This window comes from Microtus ochrogaster, chromosome 26 (assembly GCF_000317375.1).
Source record: "Microtus ochrogaster isolate Prairie Vole_2 chromosome 26, MicOch1.0, whole genome shotgun sequence".
NCBI classification, from domain to species: Eukaryota; Metazoa; Chordata; class Mammalia; order Rodentia; family Cricetidae; genus Microtus; species Microtus ochrogaster.
The window spans coordinates 12,750,920-12,770,695 of record NC_022025.1 but is presented as its reverse complement, the minus strand read 5'-3'; the positions used below and the strand labels follow the sequence as shown (position 1 = coordinate 12,770,695).

At 49.3% G+C, this 19,776-nt stretch overlaps 1 protein-coding gene across 4 annotated transcripts in view; it reads right to left on the bottom strand.

Annotated features, from left to right (window-relative positions):
• Nucleotides 1-19,776, bottom strand: part of Magi2 (membrane associated guanylate kinase, WW and PDZ domain containing 2) — a 1,267,351-nt gene that overhangs the window by 30,389 nt on the left and 1,217,186 nt on the right. For 3 of the 4 annotated variants that reach the window (XM_026784667.1, XM_026784669.1, XM_026784670.1), the window contains one exon: nt 10,048-10,136. In XM_026784667.1, the coding sequence (XP_026640468.1) occupies nt 10,048-10,136 (89 nt within the window). Of the gene's footprint in view, nt 1-10,047; nt 10,159-19,776 lie in introns of all 4 variants that reach the window. The other variant, XM_026784668.1, reaches the window with a different exon arrangement.

Genomic DNA, 19,776 nt, shown 5'->3' with positions numbered 1-19,776 from the left:
TCTCTCTCTCTCTCTCTCTCTCTCTCTCTCTCTCTCTCTCTCTCTCTCTCTCTCGTGAGAGCAGGCTGATCAGATGGAGCCGAGAGATAAGCAAGGCACCGGAACCTAGCAGGTTCAGCCAGGCGCTTCCACACTTACTGGCCCATGGAGTCCTCATTCCAAACTCGGTCAAAGTCAAAGGCAAGAACCAAAACAGCAGTAGAAGCAAAACAGACTGCTAACCAAGTGGGAAGTGAAGCCGCCATCTCTAATGGCTCCTACTGATGGCTCCTTTGAGAACCTCATTGCCTCTCATATGAAGAAGGCCTCAGGGCTGCCTGGTACCAGCACAGCTGATGGACTCCCTGGGCTCACCTCTGCTAAAGGCTCAGAAGTACTTGTTCTCATTAGTGTCCCATGCATTTATTTGTAAAATATTGTGGTAACAATTCACACAGGTTTTCATCTAACCCACTGTCAGCATTACAGGCATTCAGGTTAAATGCACCAGATTCCTGGTTCTCTTGCAAAATTGAAACTAATCTACCTCCCCACCCCCCGCCCCTGCTTGGCCCCATCCTCACAACCATGAGGCATCTTCTCTGAGTTTGGATACTTCAGATGTAAGCGAAGCTATGGAGATTCATCTTTTTGCACACAGCTCATTTCCTTTAACAAGAGTTAGCATCAACTGTGTTGCCGTGATTTGCCGTGACTTCCTCCTAGAGTGGACCAGTTTCTCTTGTAACTGTGACAAGAAGCAGTTAGGGGAGAAAAGTTTTGCTCTGGCTTAGAGTTCTCAGTGGGGAAGGCAGGAGGTAGAGCTTGACAACTGCTCCCAGAAACAGAGGACAAACAGGAAGTGGACTGGCCTATCAGCCTGTAAGGCCCACCCCCAGTGACTTACTTCTTCCGGCAAGGCCCTGCTTCCTATGGGTTCTGCAGCACCATCGGCTGGGGACCAAGTGGGCAAACATAGGAACCCATGTGGGGGGATATTTCACATCCAAACCTGTGGCATTTGAAAGAAAATGGCCCCCAAAGGGAGTGGCACTATGAGGAGGTGTGGCCTTGTTGGATGAAGCCACTGTGGGGGTGGGCATTGAGGTCTCTCTGCTCAAGCTTCCCTCAGTGTGATAGACAGGTGACTTCCTGTTGTCTCTCAGTGATGACATCACCATGTCTGCCAGCATGCTGCCATGACGACAATAGACAAAACCTCTGAAACTGTAAGCCAGCCACCCCAATTAAGTGTTTCTTTAGAAGAGTTGCCTTCACAGCAGTAGAAACCCTAACTAAGACAAAACCACAGCAAGGCTGAAGGAATTCTGGGGCACAAAGTGCCCATTTTCTTAATGCATTCTCTGAATGTGGACATGTAGGGTGCTTCAGTATCTTGGCTGTTCTGGAAAGTATGGCCACAAGCATGGGTGTGCAATTATTTTTTTAATCATTATTTAAGGGCTTTTCTTTTTTTCTTTTTGATTTTTTTAAGACAGGGTTTCTCTGTGGAATAGCCCTAGCCTGTCCTGGAACTAGCTCTGTAGACTAGGCTGGTCTCAAACCCACAGAGATCCGCCTGATCCGCCTGCCTCTGCCTCCCGAGTGCTGGGATTAAAGGCGTGCTCCACCACGGACCAGCTGAAGTCTTTCTGATAAACCCCACAAGTGTAATTGTTAGATCCTGTGATGATTTCGTTTTTAATCTTTTGCTGATTCCAATTTTAATCTATCATGTTATTTCCATGGCATATGAACTTATAGTGGCTTTAAGAATTATATGCTACCTTGTTGTAGTGATATATTATGTGTGTTTTAATAACTAAAGTTTGCCTGGAGATCAGAGGGCAAAGCAGCCACACTAGTCAACCATACAGGCTAGGGAGTGGTGGCATATACCGTGAGTTCAAGGTCACCGTGGGCTACACAAAATTGAATCTGTCTAAGAGAGAAACAGAACTCACACAAAGGTAATCCCAGAATTTGGGCTCACACACCTTTAATCCCAGCACTGGGGAGGTGGAGACAGGAGCGATGTGGCTGGGCAGAGAGAGGAATATAAAGGGGAAGAGACAGGAACTCAGGGGAGTGTGGGGTCTGAGGATTCCTGGAGACAGGATCTTGTCCTTTGGTCTGAAGATTTGATAGAGGTAAAAGGTCTCTCTAGTGGTTGGCTGCTTTGATTTCCTGATCTTCAGCTTGAACCCCAATGTCTGTCTCTGGGTTTTTACTGTTTGTGCTACTTAACAACCAAAGCTCAATCAAGGCCATCTCTGTTTAGAACACTGAGTTGCCTTGGGACTTTGGATATACTGGAACATCGTTTCTCCCCTCCAGCATTTTATGTGAAAGAAAAGAGGAAACAGTTTGAAAAGGAAGGCAGGCATGAAGGGTTCCTTCTATTGGCTTTTTCTTCTCAGGTGAGTTTTTATAGTAAATGACAAAGAACCCCAGGCCATTGTTTTTGAAGATACTGTGTTCACTTCAACAGGAGACAATGTTTCAAACCGGCCCAGGAGGCAGGGTATTTTGTCTGCGGTTAGGCTGTCTGTAGCTATCTCTCCACAGAAATGCCAACCAGAACAGTGACCTAACCACCAAACTACTCCAAGAGCTAAGGTCAGGTGAGAGGCCACTGTACCTGTTTCTAGAGTAACAGAACCAAAAGACACACTGAATGAGCCAGGGAGGAAGAGTCTGACTATGTCGGACTATGTCATCTGATGTCCCTGTAACTTCAGCAGTACATGCATGTGGCGCGCGCGCACACACACACACACACACACACACACACACACACACACACAAACACACAGAGGAGGGGAGAAAGGGAGGGAGGGAGAGAGAGATTGAGAGAACCTCTTACTCTGGACAGGGAAAGAGGACTAAGTTCAGGCCTTGCACTTCAAACCCACTACCAGGCCAACCGTGGTGAAACTCCCCGCCATGGACTGGGTCAATAGCACAGGTTAGGGAGGAGTTGATGGCTTTGCCACAAAGACACTTCTCTCTAGGGAGCAAGGCAAGGAAGTGAATGAGGCCCCGAGCAGTGCTGAATTCACAGACGGAGAGAGCACCTAGCGCAGGCCCAGCATCAGGCAGAGGCTTGCGTTATGTCCAGGCCCAGGGTACTGCTGGGGCACCACCCATCTCCCACCACTGACCATGTCCTCGTAGCTCGAGACCTATGCATCCCAGGGTTGCATCAGCCTTGGACCCTGTACCCCGGTGCCACAGACTAAAGTTCCAGCCCATATTGGCACCAACATGGCATAGGCCTTGATGTTCCTCGAATGCAAACTGGTGGCTTCTAGTGGCAATCCTGAGGAGGTTTCTATTTCCATCTGAATCCTCACGCATACATCTGAGCCTCATCGTCCACGTTCCCCCCCTCCCCCCCCTCCCCCAGCAGTCTTTGTCTTCTGGGCCCTTACCAGAATCACACAGTTAGCTCCGCTTACAGAGTTGAGGCCTTTGGAGCCTAATTCTCCAAGATTTTCCCAATTCCTTTTACAAATTAGTCTGAAAGACTAGCCACGTGGTTAGCTATGGTCCATAGACACAGCCATGACCTCATTTTCAGTACACACTTTCTGTTTTCATAGCCTGTGATCACAACAGACCCCGAGACAATGAACTCATCCTCTGTGTGTGACTTTCTCCCACCAATCCTGGCTTAAATGGCCCGGGCATGAGCCTCCACGGCTACGCTTCAGTATAAAGTCTCCCAAGGGAGAGTAAAGGGCGTCGAGTATTAAAGGTTCCCCAAACATTTGCCACCGCCCCCAAATCTCTTCCTTGGCCGTATCGATATGATGCTCCAGGTTTCCAGCGGTTGCCCTTTGCCAGCCTCCCGATTCCTCCCAGCTCCCTGAGCTTTCTGAAGGATGCTGTGGTCTTGGCACCCACTCCTTAGCTCCACCCTCTCCCCGTGCAGCATTCTTTGTTGGCTCGGGCTGTAGATTTCTGGGCCCTCCTGTGCGCGCATTCCAGAACCGATGGTTTCTGGAGGCAGCTCAGGACTGTGTTCTGAGGAACCCCGCCCCGCTATTCCGCCCATTGTTTCCTCTCTAGTCTCAAACACCCCTGCTTCTCATTTGTATTGTCCTGTTCCAGTAAGTGTTTCTCGTCCTCTCTTTATAGTTATTCTCAGCCTTCAGAGTTCTGCACTAAGAACCTAGGCTACAAGCAACGACAACCATGCAACGCCCTTGTCCTCAAGAGATCTGATCCCCCTAAACTGCAAGGGCTATGATCATGGGGAGGAACAGGGAGAGCTAGGCGGGCAGAGGCTAAATGGAGCTTCCGACACTGATCGCTTCTCCTTGGTAGACTTGGAGAAACGATTCACGGACGGGCAGCCTTCAGCTTGGGTCTTGACTTGGGAAGGAAGAGGAAAACCTTTATGGAAAGGGTTTTCAGAGCTGAGAGGTCAGCATATTCTAACCATGGGCTGGGAGATGGAGGACACTAAGGTCTTCTGCACAGCTGAGACACAGGTTTGTCATAGGGGATTGCAGAGGAAGAGAGACAGTAAGGCTGAAGAGAATGAGGCCAGGTTAGGGGAGGACAAAACTGAAGGGGTGTGTGTGTGTGTGTGTGTCCGTGTGAGCGCGCACAAGTGTGTGTGTATCCGTGTGCGTGTGTGTGTGTCCGTGTGCGCGCGCGCGTGTGTGTGTCCGTGTCCATGTGCGTGTGTGTGTCCATGTGCGTGTGTCCGTGTGTGTGTGTGTCCGTGTGCCTGTGTGTGTCCGTGTGTGTGTGTGTCCGTGTGCGAGCGCGCGCGCGTGTGTGTGTGTCTGTGTCCATGTGCGTGTGTGTGTGTGTGTGTCCGTGTGCGTGTGTGTGTGTGAAGTAAAAGGCTTCCTAGCCAACAGCCTTTTAGGATTTTTACTGTGGCCACAATGATCAGGAAGACAGACGGACTTCAAGAGTAAAAGAGATGGACATCTATTGGATCTCAGAGAGTGGGCCTGCGCTAAGGCAGAATGGCAGCTGGAATGGAAGACAGGGTGGATGATACGGGGTGGGGGGGCAAGCGGTGCTCAAGTCTTGGCTCATACACATCTGAGCAGGAAAGCCAAGAAAGACGAACGGGCAACGGGGAGGACCAGTGCTGCCCAGGCTCCCACAAGCAACAGATGGTTCCAATACGGTATTTAGGAGGCAAGGTCGCACAGACAATTTTGAACACAACCAACTATCCAGTAGGCACTAGGAAGTCTCGTGATAGGGTTTTGGTGTGAAAGCCAGTGGTACAGTCACTTGCACAGTCCACAGAAGAGGATTGTGCGTGCATGTGTGCGTGTGTGTGTGTGTGCGCGCGCGCGCGCGCGCGCGCGCGCGCATGTGTTAAAAATGCGAAGGCAGCTGGAGAGCCTGCAGGAGCAGTCAGAGGTTCTCCTCCACAGACCTGTAATGTTAACAGAGAGGCCCAGGGGCTGAAGATCGGAATCAGTTACCATGGCAAGCTCGGTGGTCTTCGAGGCAACTCTCTCACTCTTAAACTGTTTGGCTGGAATTTGTATTTTGAAATAGTTTACCATCAGGAGAGAGAGGCTATAGAGCGTTCACTCCTTTTCCGAGCACCGAGCAGAGAAGTGATGCACTGTGCAGTTTCAGTGGGGTGTCATTCCGTGTTCTTCCTATGTATTCCTCGAAGATAGCATTTCTTTATGAGAAATGAGATGTTTCCCTCACCTCTGCACTCTGACAAACAAGGCAGAAAAGCAGGACCTTCTTCTCATGACTAGAACGGCAAAAGCCCGGTTACTAAAGGTGCGAGTCATACCAACAGGCTCCCCACTGGCTCAGGATGTAGAGATGGCCTTTGGTGAGGTTCATGGAGTGAGTGCGGGGCCAGGCGTCACAGTGACACAATTATTTTGAGTTATGTGCTTGGCTCTCACCAAGCCCAGGCAGAAATGTGGGATTCTAATGCCTGAATCGGCCCAATCCACATTCTCTAGTCCTCTGTCCAGCCTATGTCGTGATGGAACAGCTGGGCAATGGTGGTACACACCTATAATCCCAGCACTAGGGAGGCAGAGGCAGGTGGATCTCTGTGAGTTTGAGGCCAGCCTGGTCTACAGAGTGAGTTCCAGGACTAACTAGAGCTACATAGTTACATAGAGAAACCCTGCCTCAAAACGCCCCCCCCCCAAAAAAAAATTCAATTTATTACCCTCATTGTAATGCTGCTTGTTTGTTTGTTTGTTTTTTGGTTGTTTGAGACAGGGTTTCTCTGTGTGGCCCTGGCTGTATTGTAGCTTGCTCTGTAGACCAGGCTGGCCTTGAACTCACAAAAATCTGCCTGCCTCTGCTTCCCCAGTGCCAGGATTAAAGGCGTGCGCCACCACTGCCCAGCAACACTGCCGTGTTTTTAAGGACACAAATTTAATAGTAACATTTCTTCAGTAGAGAGTTCTACTTAAATTTCCTTTTTTATTTTTAATTAGTTCAGTGTAGTTTGATCATATTCCCCCCAGTGCTGCCCCTTAGCTACTCCCGTGTCTGCCCTCATGCCTATACCTCCAGCTCATCTCCTCTCCCCTTTTACACATTTAATAGCCCATCAAGTCTGATTTGTGCTGTCTGCATAGGTGCAGGAGAATCTATTGCAGTGTGACCAACCCAGCAGGAGTCACAACTTTAAAGAAAACTGCCCCCTACTCCCCAGAAGCCATCAGCTGTCCATAGCTCCTCAGGCGGGGGGCGGGGTGCTCACAAGTCCCTGCTCCCTGTTCTGTGATGGTCCCTGCATTGGGGCGGCTGTGATGTTGATGTCCCATGTGGCAGTTACTCCTTAGTCTCTTGTTCTCTGTACTCTGAGAACGACTGGATTTTCATCTAGAATCTTGTAGGCAATTCTCTCAGCAGCCCCTAAGAACCCTGCCTTGCCCTGACTTCAATATCACTCTCCTGTCTCTTAGACTGCCGGAAGCAAGGGGGAAGGACACCGACCCCTTCACTGCCTTAGCTGCTGCCCTTATGTGACTTTAAAGATTCCTTCACATTCTGGAGCTCACACAACTGAGTCCTCACTAGCCTTTTTTCCCATCACAGAGCCTCACAAATACTAGGCATGGGCTTTACCACTAAGCTACACCCTCAGCCCTTTTACTTTTTGAGATAGGCTCTCCCTATGCTTCCTAGGCTGGACTTGAACTCACTCTGTATATAATAGCCCAGGCAAGCCTTGAACTTGTGATTATCCTACCTTAGCCTTCATAGCTGGGGCTAAAGGTCTGCTTGGACTTTCATAATAACGATCAGCTATGTTAGTTTTCAGCATTTGAGGCCAGTTTGGTGAAATCCACCAACTCCTCACTGCGGTCTAGTGTGAGGTGACCACTTGGCATTACAAGTTTGAAGATTCTTAGACCACGCTATTGCCGTCATTCTGCAGATGTGTATCACACGAAGAGTCATGAAGATGAATCATACATGTATAGACCATGTCGCCTCTGATCACCTTTCTTACTTATCCTATAAATGACCCCAAACCCTATCTTGGGGAAGCACAGATGAGATTTGGCTGCCTTCCTCCACTCTTGACCGGCTTGGAAATAAACCTTGCTTTAACTACTTATCTGTGCAATGTGCGCACTGCCTTGTGGGCCGAACTGGCCCTGCTCAACGCCACCCCCTTCCTCCAATCATTACCGACTTCCTGCCATTGCTACGCCATGTAGACCCTACGTCCATGACGCTGTCTCTGGGGGGGGGGCATTCCTGGGCCTCTCTTTTCTTCCCAGAACTCCCTATTTCCAGGTCTTACTCCCCGAGGGCTGGACTCGGCACCTTGTTTCTGGACTGCCTCCTGTAAGTGTTTATCAGACACCCGAAACACGAGTCCCAGACAGACCAGTCAGCTGCCCTCTGACCCTCTCCCTCATGTCTGTAGCTCATCTGTTTTTACCGTTTGCCTCAGTGAACTATCAAGGCGTCTACCAACTCCAGTCTCAGCATGCAGCTCCCATACCGCTAGATCCCCACGTCAGGACCTCCCCTAACCTTTGCCTCTGCCGCGGCTGTTGCTGTAACATTTTAGCTGCTTCCATTTCCTATATAAAATCCACCTTAAATAGTGCCTAGCTACCTTTGTCTTTCCAGATAAGCTTTGAATCCTTTGTATACACGTTTCTTTTTGAATTGGTAATTGAACCATGGCCTTGTTCAGAGTGGGCACACACTTCTATCAGCGCCACTGCCCAGCCCTGGAAGGCCTTTTAATTAGAACCAATCCTTCACTGTCTCCAACCTGCTTTGCCATTTAGCCCATGAGGCCCTATGAACACATTTTCCTGACTTTGTATTAGCTCTTTCTTATCCCCTTCATACTGTCTGACATCTTTTCCACTCAGGCGGAACTGCGCTTATTGCTAAAGGCCCAAGTAAGATGTCCCACCCCAGGAAGAATGCCCTGGAACTCTTCTACCCTACCCACTTGGATTTCCCATCATCCTCTGCTGAGAATATGTTTGCCTTAGTCCCCATCTTCCCTTGCTCTCCCCTACCACGTTGGGACCGCACATTCCCTTGGTTATCTCCACATCCCTAGCCACGAGTGTGATGCCTGGGACGTAGGAGGTACTTCACAGAGCTGTGGATACAAACTGAGACCACAGAGAGCTCCCGCTCCCCAGTCGGGCCTTGAACCCATGGCAAACATTCAGCCTCTCTGTGGCCCCAACCCTCCTCCTTTCTAGGTCCCTCATTTCCGTGGGTTATACTGAGTAGCTCACGTGGAAGGATGGCTTTCTTTTGTCCCAACAGAGACTCAGCCTCCGTCACTGGGTTAGGTGTCCCCATGATAGCTACATGGTCCTATCACATTGCATTTCCCTGCTTTATGCCCTGCCTTTGATTTCCCCCCCCCCCCGGTGAATAAGTGATTCAGGCAAGACAGACACTTCACAGACGTGATGATACATTGAAAACTTTTCTTCCTGGCAGACATCTCCAAGGAATGACCCGTGGCAGGGCACGTGTGTGTAGAGCTAGTTCTATCCGTACAAATCACTAGTAGGTCAATTGCATAATCAGTGACTATCCTCATCTTCCGTGTTAAGTCTGAGTCATTCCTGGATGACAATCAGATCGTTAAGAACTGGGAATTCTGTTTCAGAAAAAAAATAGAGGACCAGCTTCAAAGAATGTGCTGGTGAGATGCTTAGCCGGGCCTGCAGCAGTGTGAACGGGGCCGAGGCAAACCATGGCTGAGACATGGTCCCGCGTGGGTCATACTTCTACGGCCAGCAGTGCAGAGCAAGCATACCGACGCTTTAAAGTCCCAGTCCAGTTAGCGTGAGGTGGCAGTCTCAGCCCTGTAGGACTTGCCAAGGGGAACATGGACGGGTCTAGGCAAGGATTTATTGCCTGGCCCACCGTTACGAGGCTGCCACCGACATCTCCCTTATTTCTGTGGAGCACACTTTTTCTGTCCCTAAGAGCGTTCCCCAAATGGTAGCCCTGAGGATATTCATTTAGAAACTGGAGTGCTGTCTGAATGCGATCTCACGACTGTCTCATAAATAACCACAAGGAGGTGTTTTAAGACAAGTGTTTCCCATTAAACACGGCACATCACAGAGTAGGAAGAAAGGAAGATCAGAAGAAGATCTGGATAGTCCTAACTGCCACAAAGCAGGCTTGGGGATACCTATGACTCCAGGTGGAGTCCTTAGGGCCAGAGGGTAACAGTGGCTCTTTCTGTCTAATACAGAATTAGGATTAATTTGCATGTGGCTTAAGAAGAGCGAAATAGATAACCAGGAGGCAGAAATCAGCTAGCACAGACTCTTTGGGTGCTCCTGCATGCATTTCTTCCTATGAGGGGCACGCTAGACTGGGCCCCCTAGAATGTAATGCATCTTAGAGTCTCGTGAACCCTTGAACTGTAGCCTTGTTATTTCCAAGGTCTCAATTACAAATGCCCTCCAGAGTTCTAGCAGCGATTAGACAGGCTACTAGGGAAGAATGCATTATACATCAGTTAAAAAAAAAACAACATATGCAAACCAAGGATCATTAGAAAAAGATAATAGTCATGCAGATTTTACAAACCGTGTCTTTAGGGTGGCCCAATAAGTAGAAATATGGGGACCCATGCTTGTCACTTTTCATGCACATGGAGAGGCTGGAAGGTACCATTCCTAAAGGAAGGGGAGGAACAGCCTGGGACCAATCATTAGAATTAACAGACCAGTGACAAAGACATTACTGTTAGAGTCAAGATTGCTTAGTATGTTTAGAACAGCTGAATAAAAATTATCTAGGCAGCAAGAATAAAAACTTTAGGTACAGCTAATCCTATCAGGCATGCAGCAAGTGAAATTAGTGAAAAACTGAGCCATATGTATATTTCAAAAGTAGACTTTTTTTTTTTTTAAATCAAAATATTGAGAGCATCCTGAGGTGCTTTTAGGGAGGCACAGATATGAATAAAGATTTGAACTGGCAATGCCAGAAATCTTAGAATTTTTTTTTTCTCATAATCACGGATGTCTTAGTGATAGAAGCTGTCATTTGAGAATCAGTCATGGTCACAGTTTCTAAACTTTAAGAAATTCGAAGCTACAGACATGGAGTCTTCGTGTTCACATTTTTATTTTCTCTGGTGTTCTCATAAATTCGCGTAGTTCTCGCCTATAACATTCTGCCTAGGAATATTCAGAGATCACAAGTTGACTTGCTGGATATAAAAAAAAAAAAAGTAAAGCAGGAAAAAACCCAAAAAACCAAAAACGCAGCAGCACTTTGCCCATTCCACCCGGCTGTCCGCCTGCCTGCCGGCCCGCTATGGCTACTTCCCGGCCTTGCCCGTTTTCTGCCCGCTGCCTGCCCGCTATGGCCTTTTTCCCCAGCCTTGCCCATTCCGCCTGCTGCCCACCCACTACGGCTGCTGCCAGTCAGTCTTGAGGATCAGTAGACTCAACCTTCAGCCTTGGTCTACGCCCACCTACAGGCGAGGGGCTGCAGTTCTCTACCTACACAATCACGGGCACTGAAAGTTCTGTAATCTTCAGGTCAATAATCCCCAAGGTACAAGTGGCCAGGGGAGGCCCTGCCCTGCCTGCTGCTGTGTCTGTGCTGAGACGGTGTGAGAGATGGCTACGGGCTCACTGTGGGTTAATCACGGAACGCAGACCCGTTCTTCTCCTCTTTGCCAGAGTGCACTGACAACATCCCCTGCTCACGCTCGGCTTGCTCCGGACACGGGATCCAGCTTGTCTGCACAGAAGGAAGCAGGATCCCACAGAGGTCTTAGGTGGTGTGATGCGGGTGTTTTGTCAAGCGTGTTGTGCTCAGGGAAGAAGAGAGAGCGCAGCAGGAGACTTCCTTAACACAGGGGTCCCGTGCAGAGAAGACTCTCCCTGTGGTCAGGAAGTCAGAGCTCGACGATGAACGCCGCAGCGGAAATTAAATTTCAGGATTTACTGATTGAGTTTACCATTTAGGCCTGCCAAGAAACGAGCAATTTCGTGTGGAAACCATCAAGCTGCTTCAGTGTCACACACAGAGAGAAGGTTCTCCCCGGGTTTCAAACGCGGCGTTTACTCGGCTTGCAGACCTATGTGGAGACTAGAAAACTGCAGGCCCGGACGGTGAGACAAAAGGTCCACGCATGCGTGGAAACCACTGTGAAGGGGCGGGGGCGGGAGGAAACCCAGTGAGAGCCGAGCAGAGCTGCACGCGCTGGGCTAGGAATCTTACCGCGTGCTCAGAATGGGGTGTGCCCAGCTCTAAAACCTACCGCCCTGATGAGCCCAGTGTCACCATGAGTGACAGGGTGTGCCCCCTCCGCCGAAAGGCTGGGGAGTTTTCTAGAAACATGAAAGCAGCTAAGCAAGGCCTGCACCATGAAACAGTTACAAGCTGTGGTCCGGTGTTGAGACTGTGTGTTTGTCCTGTTGATTTCTTTGAGTCTAAGAGGCACATTGAAAAATACGTGACTCTCAGAGTTTAGAAATTTTCTTACAGTTAGACCGTGTGATTTAAGCCCAGAGTAAGGCCTTATGTGATTTTTATCTTTGATCCCCGCTGAAGGAGTTCAGTTCAAAAGAAACATTAGGAAGTTTTTATCAGGACAAGACACTGGAGCAAGGGTGAAGGCAGAGGGTGTGGCTAACAAAAACCTAGCCCTTGGTGACCATGAGAAGGCAGTGCCCAGAGAGGTCGATCCCGGGGGTCAGAAGAGGGGCGTGGATGCTGCGGTGGGGGCCAGATACCATCATGCATCTGTTCCATCGCTGAGAAATCACAGCACTCAGGGTGAACTCTAAAGCCAACAGTGAGCTTTGGGGGGTGGTGTGTAGGTTCAGAGCTTGCAAAAGAGCCACTGTGACAGGCCATGTTGATGGGGGGGGGGGCGGATGCCTGGGCGGGGTCGGGACATATGTGGGAAGTATGTGTACCTTCCTTTTAAACTGTCTGTGTGCTTAAATGAACCTGAAACATAATTTAAGGTCAGGGGGGCAGCTCAGCTGGTGGAGTTATCTAGCATCCGTAAAGTGGGGTTGACCCCCAAAACTACAAAAGAAGGGTGTGGTGGTACACACTTGAAAACTCCGCCTTTGGGAGGCGAAGGCAGAAAGATTAGAAGTTCAAGGTCCCCCTCACCTCCTCACCTCCTCATGTAGTGGGTGAGTTAAGGGCAGTCTGGGACAAATGAGACCCTGAATCAAGAACAAAAACATCACAAGATTGAGTCTAGGGGCTGGAGAGGGATGCCAGCGGTAACAGCATTCGCTTCGCAGGCTTGGAGACCTGAGCTTGGACCAGGCAGAAAACTGGGTGTGGCTCTGTGGCACCTGCAACCCCAGCACTGTGTGGGGCAGAGGCAGGAGGATTTTCGGGGCTTGCTGGCAGCCAGCCTGGAGTGAAGTAGAGGAGAAACCTGTCTCAAAAGAGAGGTGGATCAGGATGCTGGATGTTCTTTTCTGCACACGTGTACACACACACACACACACACGTGCTTAGCTCTCTCACACCCATGTGTGTTTAACACACACACACACACACACACACACACACACGGGCTGGGACTCACAGTCTTCTGGTTTAAGAGTGGCCTCTGGCAGGTCTCTGGCGTGGGGAAGCTAGTACGCATGCCTTTGAAGCGCTGCGGAGATGCTGGGTTGCTGGCTGTGCAGCTGCTAGACCTACCATGAAGGTGTCATGGGCACCGACTTCGCTTTGAGCACAGGAAAGCAGCGCTTTGTTGGCAGATCCTCTATAAAGAGCAAAACCCTTTCTCCGGTATCTCAACATCTCCGGTATTTCTGGACCATGGAAAACCAGAGAGCAATCAAAAGAGCTTTGGCATGTGGATCCAACTTCTTGCCCTGTGGAGCTCAGGGGCTGGCAACTCATTTGAACTCAACTGCCAGGCTACCCAGCCACTATGCCAGAGTTCACGAGCAGAGTGGAGACCATGCTCAGACTGACGAGAAGGCAGGAGACAGAAAACACAGAGAGTCCCTTTGCACGTCTGTTTCCACACCAGATCTAAGAATGGGGAGGGGCCTCGATGGAACAGAGTGTGATGTCTGCAGGCTCCTCCTTCACAGTGGAGCTGGAAAACAGACACCCAGCAATCTCCAGGACGCGAAGACCTCTTATATGCTGGGACACACTTAACAATACAGTGTGTGGGCTTGTAAAATTGCTCCCTGGGTAGAGGGACTTTTTGCCAAGCCTGGTAAGCCGAGCCCTATCCCCACAGCCACAAGTTGTCTGCCAACCTCTACGCTTGCATTGAGACACACAAACATGTACGCGTACACAGAGGTAATAAATACTGAAACAAATCAGAGCCAATGGACTCCTTCAGAATCTCCAGAGGGTTTATGAGGCATGGAAGGGAGAGAAGAGGCACTGTGGATTTCAAGGCCGAGCCAGTGTGTGTGTGTGTGTGTGTGTGCGCGCGCGCGCATGCGCATGCACGTGTGTGCGTGTGTGTATGTGTGTGTGCGTGTGTGTGTGCATGATGCGGGGGGGGTGAACCCAAGACCTCACACATACCATGCAGGTGCCGTTCTACAGCACTACAACCACAACCTTAGACGTTTCTCCCCACTTTTCATACTGAGACAGGGTCTCCCCGAATCTCTCACGCTGGCCTTGTGCTTGCTTGAGAGCCTACTGGGCCTTGAACTTGTGATTCTGTTGTCTCAGCCTCCAGAGTAGCTAGGATTATAGGATTACAGGCCAGTACCACCAGGCCCACGATTACTCTTGCTATCTTTCCCTCTTATCAACAAGCATTGAGTTTCCTAGACCTCCATCTTCCTACCTCCAATTTCCCTTCCATGTAGGAAACACTGTCTAGATCTGGGGACTTCCCTGAGGTCCAGCTGCTTCTCCCAGTATCTAGGAGTGTTTCCCCTGACTTAGTTGTCTTTGCTCTTGGACTTCTGCGGTCAGGCTCAGCTTTGTGTAATGGGCTGGATGCTGGACAGGAGGAATTTTTAGCTTTACTTAGGCACCGGAGGGGATTCTTCTCCATGCGGCTTGAGAAAGATACCTCATTGGCTCACTGACCTTTCAAAACGGATGGATTTGGGTCTGGCTTAAGGGAGGATGGACCTTTGCTTGTTTGTTTGTTGTTGTTTGCAGTGTATGGAGTCTAACAGGTGGGGATTTGCGGTGGTGTTGGCATGTGTCAGTGTCAGTATATACCAGGGTCACCTCAAGGTGCAGCGTGGTGGCCCTCAGGTGCTTCATCATGTCCTGTACTCAGCACAGGTGTTCCTGAGTGATCTGTGGAGGTGCCCGTGGACATGATAGATGCGCTCAGCCGTGGATGCCAGAAGATGAGATTAGATTTCAGAATTTATTACTGAGGCAAACCACCCTTTGCCCTATCGAAAAGGCAGACAAATATTGCCAGGGCAATGGAGCCACTCCTGGCTCCTGGGAGCATCGTCTTGGGTTGGGAGGGAAAGCGGCAGCATCTCCCCTTTTGCCTTTCATCAGGGGCAGACAAGCAAGTTGAGCCTTAGCACTTGGTGACCTCAGCACTTGGTGACAGTTCTGTGGGCTCCTGACCGGGCTGACAGCCACACAGCCATGAATAGTAAATGTGTCAGAGCTACTCTGGCTTGCTAGTCTGAAATCCGGAATTCAGATCAGGTTTTGGAGGAGGCTCACCCAGACTCAGCAAGGCCTTCCTTCAGAGAAAGTACAAGTTATTAGCAGGACCGTTACAAAGGAAACGCTTAACAGACCAAAGAGGCCAAGTACTCTTGGAGAATTGCTAATGCTCTAGAAGTGCTTATTAAATTCTATGAATAATTAATGAGCCTACTCTAATTTTTTTCTTGACAGCAGATTCTTGAGGGCCTCTTCTTCAGTGGTCACACTGTTAGAAACCGCCCTTACTTGTGGTCCTCATGGCTTGACTGTCAGCTCCCTGAGGGAAGTCCCGAGTATCACCTTCAGTGCTGTGCACATAGTAGGTCCTCAGTGAATCTTGAATTAGTTGAGGAGTGATTAATTAATGGTCAATCAATGACATCAGTTCCAGGATCTGTCCCATTTACAGTATTTGGTAAAGACGCATTTCCTGGAGCTTGTCTTTGGTTAGGGAGTGAAATGAACCCTGGGCAAATGATTACCGACAAGAATATGAAGGTTTGTTCATGATTACTGAGGAGAATACCAAGGTTTGCTCTTGATATTCATCAGTGCGTGTCCTGGAGAAGAATGAGCAGAGGAGCAGCCGAAGGAGGACCGGTTCTGCCCACAGGGTGTTCTGATATGATTGTCTTAGGACATTATAATTATTGTGTAGAGGGAGACTTTAACTTCACAATTATTTAGTCCATTCTTTCCTCCAGGGGCAGCTACTGACCCAAGAGGCATCTACCGTTTCCTTAGAACAGTTTCATCTCACCTATAAAACGACACAATTTCATCTCCCAAAGGCCTGTAATAGAGTCAAAACCTTCAGAGACACAGTCCACTTGGAAAGCGTAGGTAGGAGCGTAATTCAGATACTTGGCTGTCTTTCCCTCTGCGTGGACATCTGTGCTGCTGGCTGCTGGGTGCTCATGGCGGAGAGCTATGCTTCATCCTTTCTTGCGTGGCCTCCTCAGATCACCGGGTCCCCCACTGGCATCTGGATGCACGTTAGACTTCTCCACATAAAGAGCTAAAGAGATGCCCCATTGTTCTCTGGGAGAGCGAGCGCGACAGAGTGCCACAAATTCTGTGAAGTGTGTTTGCTTCATTGGGAACAGCAAATAGACCCGAGGGACTTGGGTGTGAAAGTCTGGGATTCTCTCTCTCTCTCTCTTCTCTCCCTTCCTCCCTTCCTCCCTCCCTTCCTGCTCCTCCTCCTCCTCCTCCTCCTCCTCCTTTTCCTCCTCCTCTCCTTCTCCGTCTCCTTCTTCTTGTAAATCCAAGGACACTTACAGGGACCTGGACTCTGGCTGGATGGTTTAGTTTGCCAATCAAGCATGTGTCCATTTTGCGCACGGGCCTTGACTGCTAATGACGGACACCTGCACTTCAAAGCAGGGAGCTAATTTGGATAATTTATTCCTGGGCAGTTTTACCGCCAGGATGCTACTTCCCCTGGCCCTAACCTCTTTAGGATTAGTTTGAACAGCAGCTACCTGTGCCGCGAGCACACGCCTGGGGAGCTCACCTCTCCGCTCTCAGCGGGGTGGAGGAAGCGTCTTTATTCCCGCCAGTGGCTGGGAGGCACGTCGGGGGCTGGAGCACTCACACTTGCCGCTCAGTTGATAATCAACAAATTCTCATCCCGAGGGCTACGCTTGAAGTGCCTGTCTCCCGAGTTCCTCTTTCAAGGGCTTGACTGTAAAAGCCGCTCTTCAAAGTCCTTATTTTCCAACACCCTCCGCAGCCGCTCCACCGCTGGTGCTGAGCCGAGACCTGTGCGGCGGCACTTGCGGTTTCTGCCTCCGAGTTGGCTGCCGCGACACCTGGCGGTCAGCCGTATTAATTACCTACGGCTGGCTTATTGGCAGCGTGTTTATTCCCGTCCTCAGCTCACTTGGAGTCACACCGATTTTGGTAATCAATGATCTGACAGATTGCTTTTGCTGATTTTTTTTTTCTTTTCAGTTGTATCTGTGTTTATCTCTCTGTCACAGATCAGCCTAAGCATCTGAGCTCTGCTCCATACTTATCTTGCCGGGGATCAGCTTTCTTTGACAAGGTCCCCAAGTCCAGATAAGGGTTCCATTTCAAAACTGCTCTGAATCCCGAGTTCCATAAGTAGCGGAGGGAACACGGGCGGAATGGCTTAAAACCTGGCATCCACAGTTCCCCAGTCTCCCCATCCTCCGTTAGTCTTTCCTAGGCCAGCTTAAGCCCCGAGGGTCTCTGGGAGGTTAAACATGCCTCCTTTGGACCCTGATAACTCCTTTCAATGCTCTCTTAAGGAGTGGGCCAAGGTTAGGAGCTTGAAAGGCAAACAAAGGAAACACACAGGCTTAAAGCAACACTTGACAAGAAAAATGTCATTTTCCCGTGATTAGGCTGTTGCTCGACCAAGTAGATTATATTCTTGATTTTTCTCTTGGTCAATGCGAGTGTTTTCTCGTGTTGTTATTTACAGCCGCTATCCTGTTCTTGGGAGCATTTTATTAAAATGCATCCTGGTTTATCTGGTTTCATGATGTGGTTTATTCCATACTGATGCTGGAGGACCTCTTTCTTGGCCGTGGACACTGTGTATACTGAGATCGTTTCCGCAGCCACGAATGTAGTCTCGTCTTTGGTCTGCTCCTGATGCAGAGCAGGGTTAACACAGCAGGCTAGGGACCACTCTGCTCGGAAATGCCGGCTCATGACGGTGGCTCTGTGCTGGGAACACGGCTGTCAATCCGCTATGCTGCTAAGGAGCCTTGTGCTGAATGCTGAGCGCGGACGCTGAGCGCGCCTCACTTCCATAACCGTAACCGGCAGATACAAATGATGCGATTGTACTCCACATCTGCTTTCCTCCCGGGGGTCTAGAGTTTTGGAATGTGCTAGGCAGGGGATGCCTGCATGACCAACCCTGGTGAAAATCGTGTGCACTGTGTTGCTAATGGACTCCCTGTTTCTAGTGCTCTATTTTTGCTGCTTGGAGCGAGGTACCATCTGGGTTCCTTAGCGGGAGAGCCAGTGTGAGCACAAGAGGAAGTCTGTACGACTGACCCGATCTCGCGGGAGCTCATGGACTCTGAACCGATAGCTAGGGAGCCTGCGTGGGACCGACCTAGGCCCTCTGCATGTGTGACAGTTGTATGGCTTGGTCTGTTTGTGAGGTTCCTTGCGGTGAGATCAGGACCTGTTTCTGGCACTTAGCAGGCTTTTGGTAACCTGTGCGTGCTGGATTACCTGGCCCCGCCCCATAAGGGGAGGAGCTCGGTCCTGCCTCAACTTGACGTGTCCTCCTGCTTAAACCCAAGGGAGTCTTGTTTCTTTCTGAATGGAGATGGAGGAGGAGTGGATGGGGAGAGGGTAGATAGGAGGTGGGAAGGGGAACGGGAGGAGAGGATGGAGGGGAAACCGTGGTCAGTATGTAAAATAAATGAAAAAAAGTTAACAAATAAAAGAAAAAGAGGAAGCCTGTATGTTGATGCCTCCAGAGATTGCCTGAATTTTCTCTCTGTCCCACACGACTCTGTTATGATTCTGTATAGCTATAGCCTATGCCCCAGAAGCTCTTTTGGTAAATCTCTGGGCGAAGGAGTCACCCGGGAACTTTTGAGCCCTGCCATTAGTTATGAAATTCCAGCAAACCATTTGATGGCGTTATCATCCAAGACGTGGAACCAACCCTGGATCTTTGTCACGGCTTACACATCACTGCCCACTGTTGAGCTTAAGTGTCCCGAAGAGCTGAGGGTCTGCTTAGTTTGTGTCTGCTCTCTCACTTCCCTAACGGGCACGACTCCACTCTCATTTCCTTCTCTTGTTTCATCACCTCTAAGTTAATTTTACAAAGTCCACACCTTAGAAGGGCAGCTGGGAAGTGCCAAGATCATCGGCAAGCGTAACTGGGTGTGTAAGAAAAGCATACATTCAAGGTGAGATCTGTAATATCACAGTAGCTAATCATATCGGTACGGACATCCTCGAAATTGTGCCCGTGCATTTAAAAGACTCTCCGTGTGGTTAATTTGAGAATCTAACTGAACCGGCTGATTTGGATGATGTGAAGGATGAAGCGATGCTGGCAGGGTCTTGGGTTTTGTCTTGTTCCAAAGCTATGTGCTCATGTTTTCCTCAAGTAGACAGGGTATGAGGCATGGGCCTGAAGCAGGCTGTTTCACCCTCTCATGGTAGACAAGCAGCTGGTGCCACAGATGTGGAAAGTATGGAGGAGGGATTCCAAAAGGAACAGGAAGCCGAGAGCAGTGAAGCTGAATGAGCAACTTTGTAGCGATTCACTTGTTAGTTATTAAGGGCGGTAGTAACTTTGTAGTGATTCACTTGTTAGAGTATTAAGGGTGGTAGTAACTTTGAAATCCCTCACTAGATAATAGCTATGTCTCAGCATGGAGTGAAACACACCTTCAAAATGAGGTGTGTTCAGAAGTGGCAGAATTTCCCAGGTCTCTTTGGTGTTGTCGATGCTTTCAGATATACAAAGTCATTCTAGTCTAGCAGTTCAAATTCTTCACAAAGGGATTAGTGTTGGTGTCATTTATCAAGCCTATGCTTATTGCTGCTGTCAATATTTAAAAATAGTTTATTAGAGCCAAGCATTGTGTGTGTGAACATGGAATAAAGTATTTACCTTATTATATTATATTATATTATATTATATTA